We start from the raw sequence: 23,911 nt of genomic DNA, 5'->3' as shown, positions 1-23,911 counted from the left end.
CTATACAGCTATGAATGGGTTCTTTTTTACTAGGTACTCAGTAGCTAAAAAGCAAGTGAAATAAGACATTCAGTGAGCAGAAAGAAAGAACATGGCATATAAACAGCATCCAGGAGTGCAAAAACCAGGGCAATATAAGTCCTCTCAGACAAACAAGCGTAGCAGATGTATCTGCTCTAGAAATGTCATTTTGTCAGAGTGAACAAAAAGCTCATTAAGGTTATATTTTCAACCTGAAAACACAATAAAATGTAAAACCCTGGTAAAGGTAAGTTTATGATGAAATTGAGAATGAAATTTAGACTATGAATATTGCAACAGTGCTATGAAATAAATCAGATCTCTAGTTCAGAATAAAGAACAGAGCTATTTCAACAACTGCAGCTACAATGGTTGGCTAAGAAATACTCAGGTGTTTAAAACAATGACATCATGAAATTTGCAGGCAAATAGATGGAACTAAAAAAAATCATCCAAGGCAAGGTAACACTGACCCAGGAGTACAAACATAATATGTACTCATGTATAAATGGCTATCAACTTCAAAGTAAAGGATAATTACGCTACAGTCTATGGACCTAGAGAGGCTAAGTAACAAGGAGAGCTCCAGGTAGTGTGCATGGTTCTCCCTGGGAAGAGGAAATGGGAAAAAATTGTGAGTGGATTGGGGATAGGTGGGAATAAAACCAGGTGGGATCATGTGGGTAGAGGATGGAGGAAGAGAATACTGGGAGAGTCAAATGGAATTGGGGAACAATTCGGGAGTAAGACGGAAACCTAGTATAATAGAAACTCAGAGGAATGTATTAGGATGACCCTCAATAAGACTCCCAGTAATGGGGGATACAGAGCCTGAATCTCCCACAACCAAGGAAGTCTTCTAGGAGAGAGTTTGGGACATCAACTCATCCACTAAATCTTTTCCTGCCAACATGATGTGTTGGGGTAAGGTGTCACAGAAACTGTAGGATCAGTCAACCAATTACTGGTACAGCTTAATTCCCATGCCATGAAAGAGAGACCACCACGATACTGTTTAGAGGACCAGAATCAGAGTCTGGGTCACTCAGAGAGCCAGGATAGAATCAAACACGACTGGCAAAAAAAAAGTCTACAGAATGGTGCCTAATGCCTAATGGTATTCTGATAAACTCACAGACTGGTGATTAACCCAGTTGTCATCAGAGAGGCTTCATCTAGCAACTGATGGAAGCAGATGCAGAGACCCACAGGCAAACATTAGGTTGAGTTCAGGGAATCCTGCTAAATTAGGGGCAAAAAGATTGTAGTAGCCAGGGAGATCAAGGACTCTACAAGAAAACCTACAGAATCAACACATCCGGACTCACAGAGTCTGACTGAGACTGAACCAGCAAACAGGGAGCCTGCATGGATCTAATATAGGCCATATGTGCATATTCCACAGTTTGTGTTTTTATGGGGCTTCCAACAAAGGAGCAGGAGCTCTTTTTGACTTGTTCGCTTGTTTTTGGGACCCTTATCCTTCTACTAGGTTGCCTTGTCTAAGCCTCAGTGTGAAGTGAAGAATCTAACCTTATTGCAACTTGATATGTTATGTTTGGTTTATATCCCTGGGATGCCAGCCCTTTCTTATTGGACAACCAATGGGTGTGCTCCAGCCAGGAGAAGACTATGTCTCCCACTCTTAACATTCCTTGGCAGCCTGTGTTCTGTAGTTCCTGGAGTATTTAGTGCAGGACTGAGATCTTGTGGGCTTTCCCTGTCCAGTTGGCGTGTCCACTGTTATCTTTATTTAGCTTATGTTTAGGCAGTCATGTCAGTGAGACGTCATGGGTCAGGTTTTTGAAATTCATAGGGGAGATGCAATCTCACAACAAACTCCCTGGTCCCCTGGTTCTTACAATCATAATGTAGCCCGAGTCTCCAATGTGGCTGGGCTTTGTAGATGTATTTCCTGGAACTGAGACCAACTCTGCATTTTCATTGGTTGGGGGTTGCTCTAATGGTTTCTGTTGGCTGCACTGAGAAGTTGCCATGATTAGAGATAAATTTATAAATTAAAAAAGTATTTTTATGTGTGTGGGTATTGCACCACATGTGTGCAGGGTTAATTTAGATCAGAAGAGGTATCAACCCAAGCTCTTCAGTACATCTGGACCTTCACTGCTGACCCTTCTCTCCAGCCCCACAGCTTGATCTTTTGAAGCCCCACTTTACATCTTTCTACATTGCTTATCACTTAATGTTTTAATGTATTTATTTTAATGGATCTGTTTTTAGTCTTCATATTAAATATGTTGATTAAACACTATAATTATGATATTAAAACATTAAAAATTTGTATATTCTTTCTGGAGACCATTAACCCTCTGAGAACATTATCTTACTCATTATTCGCTCTTATTCTGGATAATGAGTGAAGGACTTCAGCTGTTTTTTTAAGATCTGTTGGTAGCTCCAAACCTCTTAGCTATTATTTGTCTGGGAATGCATTTCTCTCATTTGTTAAGATAGTAAAGCCTCTATCTGAATGCTTTATTCTAAAGCAAAGATTTATGAGATAGAATACTTTCACTTCCAAGTTTATTTCCTTCAGAACTTTGACTTGTTTGTAAGGCTTCTGCTGACAGCTGTGGATGGAGGAGCTGTGACACACTTGCATGTATTTTCTCTTGCTATCTAAGAGACTTATCTTTAGCTTTAACTTTTTAGAGCTTTGTTATACTGTGTCTCGTAGCAAATTTAATCATACAAATCTGATTGGTCACTTTTGCTTTTCTATAGTCATGAACCCATATTCAGGTATTGTAGAACTCTGCCTGGCCTTGGGACTTCTTCAGGATGTGGAAGGAACTTCTTCAGATTCTTCTGTAAACATTTAGTGCATGTCTACCTTTCCCCAGGTAGATAGTGACTGTATGTGTTGAGTCATTGGAGACAAAATGGGAGGAGGTGGTGGAAGGTTTATGGCTCCTGACATTGTAATGTTGGGTAACACCTAGACCACACAGCCTGCTGAGGTATAAGAAAAGAGCAGTACCAGTGTGTACATTACTATACGATGCTTCCTTTTGCTGCACATCTATGGACAATTCCAGTTATAAACATCCACAGTGATGCTATATGAAATAGAATTAAGATATGCAAAGACAAATAAGAGTCTGAAGAGTTTGTCTCTGAGCACTGACACTGGCCTGGCAGGAGCTATTCAGACGAGTCCCGTGTTGGGCACCGCCAGCTCAGCACTGAATGCTAAGACACATCCTGTGCCTTTATTTTTATTTTATTTTATCTGCCCCAATCTTCACTCTGAAAAATCTTATTCTTTCTTGTGTTGCAGAGAGATGGGGAGGGACTGTGGGAAAAGTCCCTTGGACACCAGCAGTCATAGTCATTCAGCCAGATGTTCCCTGAGTTCCCTTGACCTGTATTCTTTCTTCTGTTAAGCTTTTGATCAGTAGAACTGGTGCCCACATATTCTCTCCTTTCTTCATTGAGAAGTTTCTCCTTGTCTATGTCTTGCTTTGAGTAGATTTAATAGAGTTCTATCTCTTGTATGACCCTGAATATTTGTAGTCATGTCTAAGTTTTGAAACATTTGGTTATCTCTTTGAACACTATTACAACCCCTTTTCCTTTCCCAAATTTCTGTAAGCATTCCTTACTCTCTTTCATTTACTTTTCTTACTTTTTAAAAGTTCTTTGGTTCTTTGTAAATCTTTGAAATCACTGATATTTTTTTTTCTGTGCAATTGATTTTACATTGGTGGCTACTAGCAGAGATTTTTTTTTAAAAATTATAGTCATTACTTTCTTTTTATTTACGTATTTATTATTCTTACTGGTTTTATTGGATATATTTTACTTACAGTGCCTGGATTCCCCTCCTTATCCCTGTCCCATCCCCTCTCCCCTCGCTTCTATGAGTGTAGCACAAATATTTTCTTTATGTACTTTTCAGCTATAGTGTTTCTGTTTGATTTTTAACATGCTATTTTCCTCACCATTAAGTTTATCTGATTAGTTAATAAGTTATTTCTCTGTGTTTTCTTGAAATTCTTCCAGCATCACAAAAGTAACCATTTTGTATTATTTGACTAAGATATTCTACATAATCATTGACTTGTGGTTGGTTTCTAGTACCTTATTTTTTCTTGCAGGGGTAACATCACAGTTCCCTGAAAATTTGTACTTTTTAACTAAATTAAATTTTAATTTTACTTATTCACTTTAAACCTGATCACTTCCCCTCCCAATTACCCCCTCCCACAATTATTCCCCCATTCCCATTCTCTCTCCTAATGTTTCTTGACATGTGTGACAGCTCTGTTTGGCTCTTTATCCTGTCATGCTATTAAGAAGCAGTTGAATATTAAAGCTGGTTAAATAGTCTGCTGCAATACCAGACTGAGCTGATATCACAGACAATGGACATCAAGAAGCAGTGTCTTATTAGCTAAGGTTATGAATTTTTTTCCTGGCTTCAATGCCAGGCGCAAGATATTTCCCTTTGACTTTGTTTCTGGGCAGGGACTCTAGGGCTATTCCCACCACTAGTCTAATATTCAATTCCAACTTCAAAGTAGTTCACTACTAACGCAGCCAAATCAGAGGCCCCTAGCTTCATAGACTGCCACTTACAGCTTTGATGCTGGCTGGGAGTTAACACAAGCTTTCTTACCTCTTTAGAACACTGTGGTTGATGTTTATATGCAGGTGACAGGAGGCATAAGATAAAGCAAGGTCTGTGATTGAGCAGTGAAAAAGATAGGCAGGGGCGGAGTTTTGAAAAGGCAGGAAAGATAGGAGGAGGAAGAGGAGGAGGAGGAAGAAGACAAGGAGAAGGAGAAAAAGAAGAAAGAAAAAAGAAGGAGGAGGAGGAGAAGGAGGAGGAGAAGAAGGAGAAGGAGGAGAAGGAGAAGAAGGAGAAGGAGGAGAAGAAGAAGAAGAAGAAGAAGAAGAAGAAGAAGAAGAAGAGGAGGAGGAGGAGGAGGAGGAGGAGGAGGAGGAGGAGGAGGAGGAGGAGGAGGAGGAGGAGGAGGAGGAGGAGGAGGAGGAGGAGGAGGAGGAAGAAGAGGAAGAGGAAGAGGAAGAGGAAGAGGAAAAGGAAGAAGAGAATGAAGGAGGAGGTAGATGACCCCATGTGGCTTTAAATAGTCATAGGTAGCTATGAATATCCTATAAGAGATGGGTTATTACAGAACAATTTGTCTTATCTAGGTGGCCAGTTTGTGTCAATATCAATTGGCTCTGAGTTTATTGTGTAGACATTTTGTGGAGTGAAAATTTACTCTTATAAATCTGATTGATAAATTACAAACCTCAAGAGTTTTGATTTTACCAGGTTACTGGGGACAGAGAGTAGCTCGTGCCAATGTGGGAATAGCCATGAAAGGGGACAGGATGCCAGGGACAGAGTAGCAGTTTGTAGCATGGTGTAGTTCCTAGAACCATTCAGCATTTGTTTACTACTCACTGTTACAGAACACCTCTTATTACTGTCATGTCAAAACCAGGTACTGTATTCTATCACCTTTTTTGGTAGCTTTTGTGAGACCTACTCTATCATATTGCTCTTTCCACTCTCATCAACATAACTCATTATAGCTATCCCAGAATTCCTTGTCTACTAACTTCAAAATATCTACCATATTTGAGTTAGCCCCTGAAGTTTCCTTTCCTTTTATAGACTTGTTTTTCCTTTATGTGTTAGCATGTCTTTTTTAAGAAGTGAGACATTATGTGTTGGTTATAGATACTGCAGCAATAGGCTCTTAAACCTATAGAAAATGTGCTATGCTTACTCCTATGCTGGTGTAGCCGCAAGTGTGGGTAGAGGAGGAGGGTTCCACAGCTCTGTGATTGATGGCAATCATGCTGCGATCTCAGCTACAATGTTCAGAAGTATTTCTAAGCCCTTTTCCTGGGTTGAGGCTGGAATGTTGCAGAACTGGAGTTGGGCATTCCCTTTCTTTCCCCTCAGTAAGGTTTTTAAACTTTCCTTTGAGGAGAATGCAGAGCTGAATGTGCTTGGAATACCTCAGAATGGTTGTAATTCAGCCTGGTGCACCTGTACTTCCAGAACCTAGGAAGCTAGTGTAAAAGAGCCATGATGTCAAGGCAGTTGAAGCTACATTGTCTCAGAATGTACTTGGTGTGTCTTTCTCCTAGTGACAAAACTCAAAGAGATTGTAGTCTTTGCAGTGAGAACAGAAGAGGCTTGAAGAGGAAACACAGAGGTGTGGAGACCGCACACATCAGAGCCTGGCTGCACAAAGAGGTTTTGATTCTTAAGATTGCCTCCACTGAGCCTCTAGCAAGTCACAAAGCAACACCATTTAAGAGCCCTAATAGTGAGATCACTAGCATTGTTCTAATCATAGACTTTTGAACTTAGGTGGGCAAAATGAGGGCCATTTATCTTCTCTGTCCACAGCCATTTCTCAGTTTGCTGGCAACTCTTAGAGAGTGGTTGAATTTGTGTATTTAGTATCTTCCTCGAGAGAGAAGAACAGCACTAACTACCCGGATCTCCTGGGACGCAAATTTTAAATGAAATGTATGGAATGAGAAGTATCCAGCACCCAGTGAACCCACATTTCTCCTTTCTTCACCTTTAAAATGAAAGTGATTATGCCTTGTTTTTTTAGAAATGAAATAACAACAAAACTCGCTACCAAATCCAAAGCACATTAACTCACTTAACTCTAAGACTTTAAGCCTTTTCTTTTCTCTCCCCTCCCCCTTTGAACAAGGCACCCTTCATATTCCTAGTGTATTTTGTCATTGTTTGTTGACACAGAGTTTTGATAAATGGCCGTGCTGGCTTTAAACTCAGAATCCTCCCATTTTTCCTCCCTAGCCCTGGGGATAAAGGATAGCAGCGCCAGGCCCAGCCCCTCTCTGCCACCATCCCTAGCCCACTTCTATGGTGAAGATGATGTGTATGGCAGGCTGAGTCTTTACAGCTTCGCTCCATCTCAACATGCAAATCACGGAAGCACTCACGTTTAGCTCAGAAGTTTAAATAGAGTCTATCAAACATCTTAAGGCTCAAGCCAAGAGATAGCTCATCCCTGTAATAACCTATGTGTTACTCCCCTTAATCACCAAGATCTTTATCTCTCCTAGTGTGCCATAGCTACAGTCCTTCTGAGATGAAAGCCTTCTGATGACAGTCTCTGAAAATCATCTCTAAAGGTCTCATTTACTTTGATAATAACCATAGATACAAATTCAGAATTTTTTAAAAATATGATAATCTCAATTTAAGTTGGTAAATTTTCCAAGTATCTCATTTCCAGATCCAGTGAAGTGACAACTGAAACCTATTGATCAAATAACTTAGAATACTTGGTCCAGATCTCAAAGATGCCCTCTCCCTGGCTCTACACTGGGACGGGCTATCTGATCATATGTACTTGGTAGTTGATCTCAGATCACTGATGTGTCTAGAATACTTTGCAGAAAGTAGCCAATTTGTGCTACTTAGTTCATGAAAGGAAATAAAAGCATATTGGCATAGTCTTATGATTTCAACACTAACTGACTAGGGAAAAAAATTTCAGGGCCAGCCTTACCTTTCCAGTGAGACTCTATCTAAAACACTCAAGCATGTACACACACACACACACACACACACACACACACACACACACACACACACACCATGGAAATGAGATGGGTCATTAATAAGGCAGAAATCTATGCAGATTCACTAAAATTCATAGAACTTAAAGTAAAATATATTTAAGTCATCTATCATGTTGGATATATAATTCTGGCAGACATTTGCAGATTTCTAATGCTCACTGTTAATCAAAAAGTGCATTGAGAATTTCTTTATACACATGAGCATATAGAAACACAATATTGCTGACTGAGCTAAAATATAGCTATATTCTCTCCTTCTTAGGATTGCACTCTAGGAGCATTCTGCAGAGAAGTTCCCATGCTTACGTCTGTGGATGTGTAAGAGCACATTAATCACACAATTGCTTGCAGATAGCCTAAGGGCAGCAGCAAGTGTCTTCAGGTGAGAACTTAAACAGTCTAAAATTTAATCCCTACAAAGCACACTGTCACACAGCAACTTGCACTAAGCAGCTTACTTTAATGTTTTATGTAAGGAAGCCCTGGTAGAGGGAGAGATGCTGAGACCAAGGCACTACAAAGGGTACACTGAGGTTAGCTGTTGACAGAGGAGTCAAAAATCACTCTGAACACCAAGAGAAAGTGCTCTGTAAGTCTGAGGGTGCTCCCAACTGAGCCCATAGAAAATGTGATCTGTAAGTCTGAGGGTGCTCCCAACTGAGCCGATAGAAAGTGTGCTCTGTAAGTCGGAGGGTGCTCCCAACTGAGCCGATAGAAAGTGTGCTCTGTAAGTCTCAGGGTGCTCCCAACTGAGCCGATAGAAAGTTTGCTCTGTAAGTCTCAAGGTGCTCCCAACTGAGCCGATAGAAAGTGTGTTCTGTAAGTCTCAGGGTGCTCCCAACTGAGTCGATAGAAAGTGTGCTCTGTAAGTCTCAGGGTGCTCCCAACTGAGCAGATAAAAAAGGTGGCTGTGTGTCCTAACGATCATCTCCTTCCTGGGTGTGCTGCTGCTCCGGGGCATGCATTCATGGGTTTGTCCCACCTATTCAGCGACAGCCCACAAGAGAGTACTGTGGTAGAGAGTCCCAAGTTACACACTGGGAAATGATGAGAATTTCCCAAGACATTTGATGCCAGGGGCACCAATTCTTCCATAAATATAACACGTTTCCGCTGCTAGTGAAAATGTAAGGTAGTGCAGCCACTCCAGAGGTCCGGACGAGTTTCTTCCGAACGTTAAACATAGCATTGCCACGTGACCAGCGATGCCAGATTTGAGTGCATGCCTAAAGGACCCCTATCTCTTACCACTGTGATATTTGCATATTTATATTTGGTACTGCCTTGGTCACAACAGCAAGGGAATGGAACCATCCTGAATGGCCCCCAGCAGAAGAATGGATAATGCGAACGTGGCGTGCACACAATGGAATTTTACAAAGAGAACAGCGTACGAGTCACTTGCTCGGAAATTGACAGAACTTGCAAGTGTTGTATTAAGTGGGGCCGCGCGCGCGCTCTCTCATATGCAGACCCGAACCTTTAAGGACTATGTGCATGTACAGAGAAGAGGTGAGAATGGGCATCGATTATGAAACTACATCAGAGACTATGAGAAGGGAATGGGGGGGGTTGAAAAAAGTAAAAATAAAAAGGATGGAGAAGATCATCCGTCATCTGAGGAAAGAGGGGAATTCGTGGATATGGGAGGGCCTGAGGGAGGACAAGGAGATGGGAAAGAAGTGTGAAGAGATACAATAAAAACAAATTGTCTTAAAGATTCCCTAATAAAACTCAACTTTGCTATACTAATATAAATTATGTATGTTATAGGTACATATTACGTTTATAAATTAGATAAATATCATATTATGTATAACATAGATTTATAGCAGATGGATCTATCTAAGACACATCAAGAATTGTACTCTAATACCATTACTGTACGTGAAAATACAAACAGAATAGCACTAATATCACATCCATAGACACATGTCTGACATTACCTTGTGTCTCGGGGCACAGATGTGAAGGAAGTGTTTTGGGATTGGAAAGAAAGATCGATTGGAATAATAAGACTGTGGTAAGCTGGTAGTGTGAATAAATATACCAGCCTCTCCTGCCTCGAGGGACTAGATCTGCTTTGCTTGGACCGTTTCCATGTTCCGACCTTCCACAACACTCAGGAATTGTCTGATTCAGGCTCACTGCGGTCAGGAACAACATGAGTCGCAGAGCCCTCTCACAACCCGAAGCAGGAGAATCATCAGACAGTACTAACCTGAGGACATTCTCAGTAACTGATCCAAGTGGCCCACAGACAAGCAGGACTCTGCAACTACAGTTCCCAGAGAGCCAGGGGATTATTCTAAGCAGGCTTGGGGCAGGGCAATTAGGACAGCCAATGAGCTCTTCCTCTGCAGACCTTGGCTAGGAGTGGCCATACTTCCACCAGCTTCCTGGTCACAGGCCCTGCTACACCCGGTAAGCAGAGCTGCCTGGCTGCTGTACCGACTCGCAGCGTTCTTCAAAACCAGGAATTCACTGTTTCCACAGCAGGACCAGGAAGTAGAATTCCACCCAGCCCTGTACGGCAAGTTCTAAACTTGTTCAGAAAGGTCTGTGGGTCATACTTGGAAATTAATAGTGTAAATGATCACACAGCACTGTTGGGTTCTCAACTTGTGGGTCACGAGTTTCTGGGGGGTTGTTGAATGACTTTTTTACTGGGGTGGCCTAAGACCAGGTGTTTACATTACAGAATTAGTTATGAAGTAGCAATGAAAATAATTTTATGGTTGGGGTGGGCACATCATTAGGAACTGTATTAAAAGGCCGCAGCACGGAAAACATGAGAACCACTGGAATAAGGGATGCTGGGATAAGGGATGCAGGAATAAGGGATGCTGGGCTCAGATATCTGGCATAGCAAGGACACATTTTACTAGTGAGGATTTGAGTGAGTCTCTTTAGATTGTCTAAAACGGTTTCCTAACAGTGAAATGAGAGCCAATGATGGTACCTGCTTACAAGGTTTGTTGTGAGGATTCAGTGTGCGTCAAGAGAGCACTGTCACAGTTGTACCCTCAGGGGGCCTTTTGATACTGATATCTACTAGTCCTCTGTCTCCCACAGGAGAGTCCCACAGGACATAGTTAATGGTGCATGGAGCAGACTGATAGCACTTCTTGCTCAATTTGCACTAGCTGAGGAGAAAACGCCCAACAGCCCTAAGTGTCCAGCCTCGTTAGACTGGGCATCTGTGATATCCAGGGGTTTGCTCGTAGGCAATTTCTTCCATGCTGGAAAGAGCAGTGGAAAGGGGGCCTAAGGCCTGTCAGTGACAGGTATCACTGTCAATCAGACTATGGAGAGAGCCATGAACACAGTTCAGAATTCTATAGAGGCCAGGTCCCTTCCAAGTAAATGAGGTCCAAGAATAAGAGGCCTGTGTGCTGTGCTCTGGTTTGCTTCTGGCTCATGGGCTGAATGGCCTCCAGGACAAGCTTCCTGGACCACTCTCTGAACTGCTGTTATCTTTTACTAAGTTCTTTCCCTTAACCCCATATCTAAACAATGATTCCACCCGACCCTCCTGAATCCTACTCAGTTCCCCTGCCCTCAGTATGGGGTCCATATGTTTCACCGTTTTCCTTCTTGCCTGTCAAGGAGACCATCAACCCAGTGGCGTTTGTATGTATCATCTGTAAGTGTTGTGTGGTTGCTTTGTGTAAGTAATGTTATAAAGTGATTTAAAGTAATATTATAAAGTTATACGCAATGTTATAAAGCTATATAAAGTAAACTTTATAACAGCTTCAACCCTTCTTATTGCATTCTCCCTCACACTTAGAAAAGGTCCTGCAGAACTTTAATCAGAATAAGTTCTATCACATGATTTTTAAGAAGCCACTAGAGCACATGCCTCTGTGAAGTTCCAGTCAGAAGCTACCAGTGAGGTGCTAAGCCTTAGAGTCTAAGGACTTTCTTCTTTAATAAGCTGAATACATTTCCTTTGTTTTAAGAAATTTGTCTCCAGCCACTGCCTCTTTGGACTATAGGACCACTTGGGATACGATACTTCTGGCTTGCTTTCCCAATTGCTGGCTGCTAAAATAAGCTATTTAATTTGAATGTCTCTACATTTATTTTTTTGGTAGTTCCAATGAGACCGTACTGGACCAGATCTTTCTAGTTCTGGTCTTTCTTAATCTTCAGGTTCCATATTTGTTTTGATGTGGGTCTTGCGAGTAGCAGGCTGTCCTGTACTCCCTGAGTTGTCAAAGATGAACCTGAACTTCTTATTCCCAACCACTTCCACGTCCTGAGTGGTGGCGTCACAGCCATAGGCTTCTTCATTTGTTCTCTGCGGCGCTGAGGATATAACTAAGGGCTGTGTCCATATTAGACAAGCATCTGTTTTATTGTGTGTGTGTAGGTGTTTTCCTGCACACATAACTGGTTGTGATTGGCTCTGTGGGTGCTGGAACTGAAGCTGGATCCTTTGGAAGAGCAGCCAGAGGTCTTTGCCACTGAGCCATTTCTCCTGCCTCAGTGCTTCTCGGCTGGCATACGGATCACCCATTTCTTCTGTTCGTTCTGTGTTAAATTTCAAAAGCAGGAAAAGCCCGTAGTCACAGCAGTCTCTCACTGAGCCCCTCACTTCTTAGTTTCCCCTTTTCAATAATTTCTTCCTCAGCAAGGAAGAGGGATCACTTCTTTGGGAGTGTGCACAGTTATTGTCATTCTCACTTTTGTCAGCATTTGAGTGCCCACTTCCCCTCCACGGAGTACTCACAGTGCAGTGTTTGAGGGCAGCAACTCGCTTTCAATTCTGTGGAGACACAGTTTCATTATTTCAGCTCCGAACATGTCTGCAAAACATTCTGGTGCCAGATGGAGAATTTCTTTGCTATCAAGTACTTCCTTTGCTGCATGCCCAAGCAGTTCTCTTCGATTTTACATTTCAGAATTTAATGACAACACATTTCAGCATCAGACTTTTCCAGGAGTCTGCCCCTCTTATTTGTCAGACACAATGTCTTCCATTCTCCTTCCCATCTCACACACACACACACACACTTGTTTCTCCTCACATTCATTTGCTGTTGCTCTTTTAATTTCTGCTTGTCCGTGGTATTGGGGGGCTTGTCATTTCTACATTTTGTCTCTCTTCTGACTCTGGAATAGATTTGTCTTTTATTGTCTTTCACGGTAATTACAGAGCTGCTCTCCAACATGAGATGCTATGGTCTTCCAACAATACATTCCTTAAATTTGTGGTTCAGTGCCTACTCTGCCACTGGGTGATGGTAGAGTCCCTAGGATATAGAACCTTGTGGTGTTGGGACCTCTGCCTCCTCCTCCTTCTTTTTTACTTTCCTAATGTCATGAATTGAGAAGTTTGTTCTACAACATGATGCTTGCCAGGACACAGTCCCTCAGAAGAGGCCTCAACAAAGTGGGGACAACAGACATGGTCTCAGAACTGGGAAACAAAATTAAAACATCCTTTCTGTTTTAGTTGTTTATCCTTGCTACTTTATTGCAGAAACTGAAAACCAAAACGATAAAATAAATAGGGCTTGAGGACCCATTGCTGTGACTCTCACAATGTGGCCCAAAAACCTTTGGATTTGCCTCACAAACGAGTCTTGGGGAGTTTGGGGAAATACTTTGAGAAGTGCAGGAGTGCTCTGAGCAGACCATTGATGTGATGGAGTGGTCTTCAAAGCGCCTAATGCTGTGGAGGGTGACATGTGATTGAGGTTTCAGAAAGAAGGAAGAATTTACTGGGAATTGGTGTAGGTCGATGTCAAGGCGATATATGATAGGACAGTAGAGTTGGGACAGGGACAAAGTTTTTGTAAGGCGGGAGAGAGGAAGAAAAAGGAGAAACAACATGAAGCCGAAGAAGGAGGATCTAGATCCAGGTGGTCTTAATTGTCGATAAGTAGGTATATTATCCTTAATGTTTCTATAAATCAATTCGTCTTATCTAAAGAGGGCGGTTTATATCTTTCTCAGTTGGTTGTAAGCTTGTTATGTGGATGAATAGTGAATTAAAAACTTAACGTATAAATCTAATTGATAAATTATTGATTATTGAGTCATGATTTTACCTGGCTGTGGGCAATGTGAGCAAAGTTTCCAGATAGGAGAGAGACAGCCAGGAGAGGGCAGCTAGCGGACTGTGACAGAAAAGCAGCCAGAGCACACGGTTCCGGCTCAGTGGCCTGTGGCTCTGCACAGAGTAAGAACGTGAGGGAACTGGTAGCCGCCAATCATTTTTAATATTTACTGCAACAAATTCGGCTAGAGCCTACCCAAGTCACACCACGTCAAAAGATCCCCTGAGGCTTTGTATTAGGATAAGCTTGAGGTAACAAGGTAATTTATTGGATGGAGGAGATTTCAAGGCAGCACAGAGTTCAGGGAGTGACATAAATATTATCAATTGATTGCAGCCACTCAGTGCAACTTGAGCTCAGCAAGAATCAGAGCTGCAAGATTTGGAAAACTTGCAATTCAGCCATAGCAGGCACGTATAAGAAGTTTCATGAATAAGAGCTGCAGTTCTTGAGTTTCGTAAAAAGAAAAAGGCAAGCACAACCGCTAGGACATTAGGAAGGATGTTCTGGAAGCATCTCTAGAAAGGGCTCGGTCTCCTTCCTCTCAGTCTCAAAAGTTGTAAAAATGAAAAGTTGCCTCCACTGTTTTCTAGGGCAGTATTTAGATAAGAAAGGAACTGTGCCCTTCTGGTACCTCCTTGGATTACATAATGAATTTTTTAAGCTGCTGCCAGTAAAAACTCAGTCCAGCTGTGGGTCTAATGGGCACTAGTGGCAGACCTAGTGTTCTACATAAGAGTCTGCACTAGCATGACTGCTGAGTATGTTTGAGTGTATGTGTGGGTGTGGGTGTGGGGTGACCACCACCCAGTCTGGTGATCTGAGTTTCAAACCCACAAACCACATGATAAAAGGAAATAACCAGTTCTCTCAAGTCATCCTCCGACTTCCACCAATACACAAATACACACACACACACACACTTAAAAAAATGACAGCAGAGTCACAGGCATACAGGTTTCTACTCAGATTTCAAAATAATTCTGGGAAGCTAGGCAGTGTGTGAAAGGGGAGGATTGGTGTAATCAGAGACCAGCACACTGGTTCACAGATGAGGGTAGCTTGGCTGTACTGGAGATCCAGAAAGTTAAGAGAAGCTCATGCTGTAAAATATCCCTAAGGGCCAGCTGCAGCCTGCAACTGGTGCTGCTCTCAGAAACCCTGGTGTAGCCTAGAGAGTAAGACCATGGGAGTATGGTTTCTCAAGCCCTGGGAGCCCATACCACCCATACAGTATGGAGACATTCTGTAAGAGATTGGATTACCACTGTATTTTAGGACTTGTTTGAAATGAACTTTATTTTGTAAAATGTGACTATAGTATTAATGAATAGAACCAACTACTTTTTTTTTTTTAAACTCCAATAAAAAGAGACAAGGAGACAAAAAGACTGCCCTGATCTTTAGTCTTAGATTTTCTTTCGTTTTTCAAAATCTCTGGACACACTGGTCATCACAACCTAGAGTACAACGGAGCCAGTAACTTGTCGGTACTGCTCTATAAAAAAGAATATCTGACTTGCATAGTACTCATGTTTGCCAAAATACTACAGGACAATTTATAGATCAGGGCCCAGGAGATGAGGGTCATTTGTAACCAAAGGATTAGATTAACTGAACCGAAAAGAATGTTCCCCAAATGGTCCAAATGATCAAGTAGCTGAAAGAACCTCCTTATAATTTAAAGCAATTAACTAAGTCAGCTACTGCAGGGAACCTGGATCAGGAAGCATAGGTACTGGCCACAGCACCTCAATCTAGGACATGCCTTTAGGTTTCAGACTGGTAAGTCTTGTGGTCTTTGCATATCATGTCCGTGGAAACCTTTGTGCCACCAATGTGTTATTTTTGTCCTCTGATCAAATGAAAACATAATGTTTCGTATGCAGGAAAGCAATATGTTTATCGAAAGGATTACTAGAAGAAGCCTAGAAGAGGAAGGTCACTTGTAATAACAGAATGGTTTGACTGGGATGTCCATAAAGCCAGATTTTCTTTCCATGATTCTCAACTCTTTTTTTTTGTGTGTGTGTGTGTGTGTTTTTTTGTTTTGTTTTGCTTTTTTTGTTTTTGTTTTTGTTTTGTTTTGTTTTGTTTTGTTTTTGATTCTCAACTCTTAATAAGGATACTTCAGGCTAACACTTTGTCCTGCTAGAATCTTATCTCTGTTTTCACTGTTTCTTATTATTGACCTATGTCCTCCTTTTGGAATGAGAGTGGGACATTGTTTCTCATCAGCATGGAACTCATCTGAAGTCTGCACAGAGGCTGCCAGCTGAACTTTTGAGTGATACTGGACAATTAATCTTTTGGGGTCTTGGATATGGAGTAAATAAATTCTGCATTTAAAGAGGAACATAAGCTCATGCGACCGAGGGAAGAACACTGTAGTTCGAATAAGGACCATCAAAAGGTTCATTGCAACAGGTTTTCTTCCAGTTTATGCTGTGATTTGCAAGTCACACACTTTCAAACTCTTCAGGGTACAGTCTTAAGAGGATTTGGGGAGGCTGGTGTCTTCCTATCTTTAGCTTTGCTTCTCAGATTGAGCAAACCAAGAAGCCTTCTGCACAGTATAGTTTGCTACGTTGTGCCACCACAGAGTTGAACCAACAGAGCCATTAGCTATGGCTCGAGAAGGCCAACCTGCAAAAGAAAATGAACTCTCCCTCTTTCTGAAGTGTGTGATCACTTGGATGAGTGCTTGTGTGCCTGAAGAGACTACAAACTGACTTCTGATGCCACGGTTAGTCACTCTGCAGCTTTATTTTTGAGAAAGGTCTCTCAGTAAGCCTAGAGTTCATGGAGCTGGATTCATCTATCTCCACTGCCTACTTCCTCTGCACTGGGTGGGTGTAGCTCCAGTGTAACTGCTGTTAAAGGTGCATGCCTGGGCTGTGGGTCTCCACTCAGGTCCTCAGGCTTACCTTACTTTACAGACTGAGCCATCTCCTAGCCCCCAAATGCATTGTCATATCAGGTTCTTTTTAGGTCTTGGTTATTGAGATTCTGTACTGTCAAATACCTATAAGGAATTTTTGTATTGCTCTTTTTTTTCTATTAGTTCTAATGGTTGTATTTCTAGGTACGGAATATTTCATATGTATGTCTTTTCTTCCTTCTCCCAGTTGCCTAGTGTATTTTTCATTTTGCTTTGTAATTATACTCATGCATTCATATTGTTACCTCTGGATTAATTTGTTTATCAGATCAACTGTGGCTGGTATGCTACTTGACTGTTGTTAAGTTTGGACTCCTCAGTCTTGCCAGAGGAAGAAAAAAACAATGAATTTGACAAGGAACTTGTTCATGGATATTCTCATTGTAAATGGTTATTCTCTCCTTCCCAACCAGTATTGATGTATTACTTTGTTTTCCTTCTTCAGTACTTCCAAATACAGTCATCCCCTACAGGAAGATCAGCTGCTGATGCTGCACACTAGTTTTGGTATCTGCACTTGCTGTCCCATGGCAGTTAGTCATCTGCTTGGCTGCTAGATGACTCATGACTTCTGGACCTCACAATGTAGTGTCTGTGGGGATGCTACCAACACCCATAATCACTGAGTAAACGTCCCCATGTACATCGGATGTTCACTTTACTATGTAGTCAGTTCCCTCTTTTCAGAATATTGGGGGATCTTTCATAACTTACTGCCCACATAAAACTACCACTTTGTCTTTAAGAAAAGCTGTGTTGGGGCCAGACAAAAATGGCTCAGCAGTCAACAGCAGGTAGTGTTTTTGCAGAGATCCTGGGTTCAGTTCCCAACAGCCACATCAGATGGTTCACAACCGTCTGTAATCATAGTTACAGGGGGTCTGATTTTGGTCTCTGTGATTATCTACATCCATGTGGTGCACATGAACTAAAGGCACACACAGACACATGCAAATAAAAAGAGATTAAAAACCATGTCATATGTATTTTGAAGTTGTTTTTATTATTTCTGCAGTTTTCAGCAAGAAGAAGAAACATAAGACATTAAACCTGACAATCAGCCTGCATTGCACTTAGCATTACAGGTATGAGGAGCCTAAGAGATCTCAGTGGGCTTCTTCCATGTTCTAGCTCTTTTTCATCCGGATAATGAAGTGTACAGGGAGAAATCCATGGCTTCACAGAGACGCTGCAAGTCAACACGCGGAGCCATTAGTGTTTCATTTCTGAGTTTCTTGGCAACTACTCTATATATTTTTATGATTTCATCTTAAATCTCAGCTTCAACAATATATAATTAAAATATGCTTAAGCACAAGCTACCTAATTATGGGTTGACTACAAGTATCGTGGTACCTAGCAAAACCTAATTCCATTCTGATGGATTTTCAATCAGTACATTTTTGGCAATTTATCTTAAGTGAAACTTTTCTTAATTAAAGAGAAGATGCATGGAGAAAAGGGGCACGGGAAAGAATTGCAGGTCGTGGGGAGAGCCAGGGATAAAGATGATGAAAAAAAAAATATATAAATATAGCACTTAAAAAGAACTGCATTTTCCTAATAGAAAGCATGCTGGCTAACTACCTTTCCCCACTTGGTTTAATCTGCCTTTCTCTTCCAGAGATACTTCGTGCAGATTCTGGGATAGGGGCCAGGGAGAGTTTAAGATGTTCTGACAATGTGTTCTTTCTAGGACTGAATAATAGATTTTAGAGGTTGTCTAAATGCCAAGGAAGGGTGATGGTATAACAGACCTAGTGGTGTAGGGGGATTTTGCAGACATTGGAGAAAGTGGGAAACCCTGACACTAGGAGGAGGATGTCTATAAGAAGAAAATGCTGTGTCTAGATCAACCCCATTGATCTGGGGTCAGGCCTTCTGTACTGTGTCATTTCAGAGTGTAAGGGCTTCATCTCAAGGTTTGTGTTCTGCTGCCATGTTCAGAGTCTCAACAAAGCAAGGCTCTTGGGTAGCAGGTTACCAAACACTTTCTACATAGATTAATTAAAGTGATTTTCAGAAGTGGAGAGTTTGTATTACCTGACAGCTAATAGCATTGGCACTGATTTCCTCCTCCTCCCTTGCAAACTCTTTGTTAATGTTGGTGTGTTTTTATCATTACAATAGATTTGATTCTTCTGGAGAAGATAAGTCTCTCAATAGCATCTCACCAATGCCTTTGAACTACACACATATCACAAGTCAGGCACTGACCCTGGGGTGTAATTGTTTTGAATTGGTATCATTGATGCTGGTTCATATAGATATAACATGATCCATAGGTTAGCCAGAAAACTCATTTTGACTTCAGCAGGTAGTGTGACAGTATCACGCTCCTCTAAGCCTTCTATCATTTGAATTGTACATCTCATTTCCAGCAAAACTCCCCACTGGCCAGAAAGATATTTCTAACAGTAAGTGTTGTGTTCTATAAAAATGAAAAAGACCCAAGGATATGTTTGACAGAGCTACATATAGTGTGGAGAGAGGGGTCCCTCATCAGGCCCAGGCTGAGGCATCCCATCCCCCTGAGGTACCAGCCACATGACAGGTATATAGGAAGGGAGGGAGGGCCTGCCAAGAAGACATGGAGACAGAGAGGGAAGGAGGATGGGGAGAAAGGGAGAAAGGGCAGAGAGGAAGAGAGAGAGAGAATAAGAGAGCAATGGGGCCAAGCAGCCCCTTTCATAGAAAATTGGGCATACCTGGCTGTTGCCCGTTAAGTGTGGGGCAGAACCTAAAAGGAATGCGAATAGTGTGAGCTCCTCTCAGTCCACTCTCCTCCAGGCTCTGCCCCAGCCGCTCTCATTTTCTAGAACACTCACTGAGACTTTATTTTGCAGGTAAGATTAAAGACAAATCAACCCACACCGTCGCCTGCTAGGCAACAGCCAGTGGTCTTGGTCTGTTCCCAGCACGGCACATAGCCCCGAGACTGCATATTTCCCTTTTGCCAAAGCCTGTCCCCAGAGCTCTGAATTGGCATTCTCCGCCCCAATGGTGATGGCTGCTGCCAAACCCGCTCAGCAGTCCCAAATGTCCAAGGCTAGCTGCGAGCACTCTCACAGACCCATTCTCCTCCGTGCTTTACCTTTTCCTGGAGCTCAGTTGAAAGGGAAGGAAAGCACCAGATAATCGTAGTTTAGAATCAGCAGATAGCACAATCTCTGGGCGCAGAATCTAGCGTCCTAAATTCACCAACTATTCTGTTAGAAATCTTCTGATGATGGATAGGTGGATTGCACCACACAAACAGCTCCTGGCCTACATCTTGTCTGCGTTGCTCCCACCATCCAAAAGGAAGTCCCCTCCTCCTGCCTTCCCCCTTCCTCTCTGATCTAGAAGACACACCTAATTCTTGCTCAATGATTGGCTTCTTGTCTTCTTTATTACTTAATAAATTAGTGTAAAATTCCACTACAACTTTCTATCCACCCCTTCCGCTAGGAGCTACCATCTTCACATATACTGACAGGGCTCCTTCAAGTACGAGTGATGCTTTCTTCACCCGTACTAGTTCACATCAAAACTCTTTCTGTACCTCCCTCTCTATTTTAGGTATCCTGGGAACAGCTACCACGCTCCTCTTTTTTGTTTTTGATTTGTTTATGTGTTATTTTAATGCTCACTGAAATCGGAAATTTTGGAGGGAAATGAAACATAGCAAGTATCTAGAGGATATTTGTTAAGCTTGTTCAGTGAAGGAATGAACTGATCAGTCCCTGTAAATCTTTGAGTAGGAAGCTCTGTTCAGCACTCAGTTAAGTGGAGTCATAGAATGGGTCTCTCAGCATGGCCACTATGGCCTCCAATGGATAATTCTTCTATTTTTGGTGATTACCTTCTTGAATGTTCATTTTGGCAATATTTACCTTTTATCACCAAGGTAAGCACAAGCACATCTAATCTGTTGTTTGACTGGTTATTTAGTTTTACTTTCTACCTTCAAAATCTTGAAAGATACAAAAAATAGCAAAACTTTCCTTTAAGACTCACTGAGAGTATTTAATGAACTGCGGGTCAAAGCAAGCCATGGAATAGAAAGGATATGGCTTCCTGTGAGATACTTAGACACATTCATCATGTATACATGTTAACAGTACATTCTAGAACAACTAGACTCTGGGACATGGGCAAGAATTGTTGTAATGTTTGTCTGCTTTCATCCTGTTTGCCTTAGGGGACCATGGACATCGAAGAGTACTTTGAAAGGATTGGTTACAAGAACTCAGTGAATAAATTGGACTTGGCCACATTAACTGAAGTTCTTCAGCACCAGATGAGAGCAGTTCCATTTGAGAATCTTAATATGCATTGCGGAGAGGCCATGCATCTGGACTTAGAGGACATTTTCAACCACATAGTGAGGAAGAAGCGTGGTGGGTGGTGTCTCCAGGTTAATCATCTGCTGCACTGGGCTCTGACCAAAATGGGCTTTGAAACCACAATGCTGGGAGGGTATGTTTACATAACTTCAGTCAGCAAATATAGCAGTGAAATGATCCACCTTCTAGTACAGGTGACCATCGGTGGGAAGGATTACATTGTGGACTCTGCCTATGGAGGTTCCTACCAGATGTGGGAGCCTCTGGAATTAACATCTGGGAAGGATCAGCCTCAGGTGCCTGCCATATTCCGTTTGACAGAAGAGAATGGAACTTGGTACTTGGACCAAATCAGAAGAGAGCAATATATTCCAAATCAAGCATTTGTTAACTCAGACCTCCTTGAAAAGAACAAATATCGTAAAATCTATTCCTTTACTCTTGAGCCCCGCACTATTGAGGATTTTGAATATGTGAATACCTACCTTCAGACATCCCCAGCATCTGTGTTTGTTAACACATCGTTCTGTTCCTTGCAGACCTCAGAAGGCGTTTCCTGTTTAGTGGGTTCCACCTTTACAAGTAGGAGATTCAGTTATAAGGATAATGTAGATTTGGTTGAGTTTAAGAATGTGAATGAGGAAGAAATAGAAGACATACTGAAAACCGCATTTGGCATTTCTTTGGAGAGAAAGTTTGTGCCCAAACGTGGTGAGCTGGTTTTTACTATTTAGGGTAAGGAGCAAAATTGTTTTCCATTATTATTTCATAGTCTTAAACAATCTAAGCATATGCAAATGTACCCATGACAGAAATCACCCAGCTCAGTATAGATCAATGAATCACTTGTAACTTCTATTTCCTATATTTTATAAAAAAGAAATCCTTATTGTTCTGTCATTTCAGCAGTAAAATTATCACCGGTTATAGTTAAATAAAACTGTTAATGGGTGGAACAACAATCCTTGCAACATGAATCAACAAACATTACTTAACTAGGATGTGAAATCATGGCAGCCATGTTTATCTGTACAAGAAACCTCCCAACATCATTTTATTGTTGAACTCACATAAAAAAAGTTTGAATATGAATGATCAGAGAACAGCAGGTATTAAATTCAGCCAGACTAAATCTAATGTGAAGGTTTACAAGGAGTAACCTTCACAACTTAGGATCAGAATGAAGTAAAGAAGAATAAGACATCATTTCAGATCCAGGTGCCTTCCCAATCCTCAAAACAGACCTCAGGCCAGTGCACCCGGGCTTTATGAGTAGGTGCCAAGACAACGATATGGCTTAGAAGTTCTTCCAGAGTTAATTTTGCAGAGAGTTTTTTTTGTATTTGATGTTTTCAAAACTACAAGAATACTAGTATTTAGAATCAAGTGATTTATACCTCATGTAATAATTTTTATAGCCTATAACATATGTTTTCTGAAAAAACACTGTTGGTCAAGTGTATTAAATGTTAAATGTATTAAAATATAATTGACTAAGATAATGGATTAAAATTTTTTGGAGGTATTGATAAGGGTGGGTGTTCTCTGTAAGAAGTGTGTCACTTTCACCCCAGTGTAATAACCCTGCTACAGTCTTCTGCTTCATTCTATACTTTAGATTAAAAGGAAATAAACACAGTTTTTAGTGGATCTTGGAGGTCACATCCTGAGCTCATTACTGAATAAACTTGGGGATCTGATTCAAGATGTGAAAAAAAGTTTGAGACACATACCTATATCTATATCTATATATCTATATCTATATCTGTATCTATGTTTATGTACCAGATGTAAAGACCACAGATATAGAGATATGGGCTAGTTCCCAAGTTAGACTGCTGGTCTAATATGGTGGAAGCCCAGAATATGGTTTAAAGCACTGCTACACAGGAAAGTATTTGCTCTGGATGAATAAACGGTAGTGGTAATTATCTCTATGTCTCATAGCTTTCTTTACCTCACTCCTTAAGCTTCTGTTTACATTGCCAGCAGCCCCTGTGTGTTTGATGGGAATAGATACCAGGGATGGAAAAGCATGGCTTCTGCCCCAGAATCAGAATCTTTAACCTCTCCATGCTTCATGCTTTCTAACTAGATTTCCTAAGAGGGTCATGTTCAAATCTAGCTTCTGTGCAGGCCACAGCACTTGAATCAGACTTCTTTTCATAGCCATGGGTACTGATTGACACGTTCCTTATTGTCTGAGAGTCCCAGGCTAACAGGAAGTCCCAGTGCCTGTTAGCATCAACTGAAGTGGTGGCTTCAACACAGTTGCTATCACACGACCTGATCCCCAGCCCCTACCTACATTCCTGCTTGGGAACCAGAGATCCTGGCTGCAGGCTCTTGCTGTTAACTTCCCCCATCTCAAAAGGGATAAAAAGGGGCTCCCTCCTCTGCCACATCCTCTTATTCTCTTCAGAGACCCTGCCAAACTGTCTGTCCATGGATCTGAGCCTGAACAATTCTTAGAGCCTCTGTTTTCCTTTATCTATATGCCGGTGCTATTGATAACTTTTAAAATAAACCCTTTATCCCCCAGTAATCCAGCCCAGAAGCCTCTTGAATACACTCCCCCTTGCAGATTCCAATGCCAGGGTTCTAGATCTCACTGGATGGCCCACTATACTTCTCAGTCTTCATTTGGTAGGGATCATATTTATCTAAACATAAAAACAAGACCTGAGATATTACCAAAGATAAAAGTTACTTTGCCACAGGGGTGATTGTTTTGTTTTGTGAGTGTGAGATCAGGCTCTTGTAGCCGAAGCTGGCCTTGACACTGCTATGTAGCTCAGGATGACATTGAGTTCTTTATGGTCCTCCCTTTACTACCTGAGTGCTAATGTTACTGGTATGGGCCACAGTTTAGCTTTTTTGTTGTGGTTGTTGTTATTGTTGTTGTTGATTGGGCTTTGGTTGCTTGTAGTAATGTA

General features: G+C 41.5%; 1 protein-coding gene across 2 annotated transcripts; it reads left to right on the top strand.

Annotated features, from left to right (window-relative positions):
• The first annotated feature begins 10,062 nt into the window (after positions 1-10,062).
• LOC308429451 (arylamine N-acetyltransferase 1) lies at positions 10,063-22,838 on the top strand. Of its 2 annotated transcripts, none has more exons than XM_080928293.1 (2): positions 10,063-10,163; positions 20,831-22,838. In XM_080928293.1, the coding sequence occupies exon 2, from the start codon at positions 20,837-20,839 to the stop codon at positions 21,707-21,709; it is 873 nt and encodes a 290-aa protein (XP_080784419.1). In that variant the 5' UTR covers positions 10,063-10,163; positions 20,831-20,836; the 3' UTR covers positions 21,710-22,838. The 2 variants fall into 2 exon arrangements, with proteins under 2 accessions (XP_080784419.1, XP_080784420.1); XM_080928294.1 differs by having other exon boundaries at positions 10,082-10,193.
• The last annotated feature ends 1,073 nt before the right edge of the window (positions 22,839-23,911 follow it).

This window comes from Micromys minutus (genome assembly GCF_963924665.1).
Source record: "Micromys minutus genome assembly, chromosome: 14".
NCBI lineage: Eukaryota > Metazoa > Chordata > Mammalia > Rodentia > Muridae > Micromys > Micromys minutus.
Note: the sequence above shows the minus strand (reverse complement) of the source record. Positions and strands in the feature narration are given on the sequence as shown.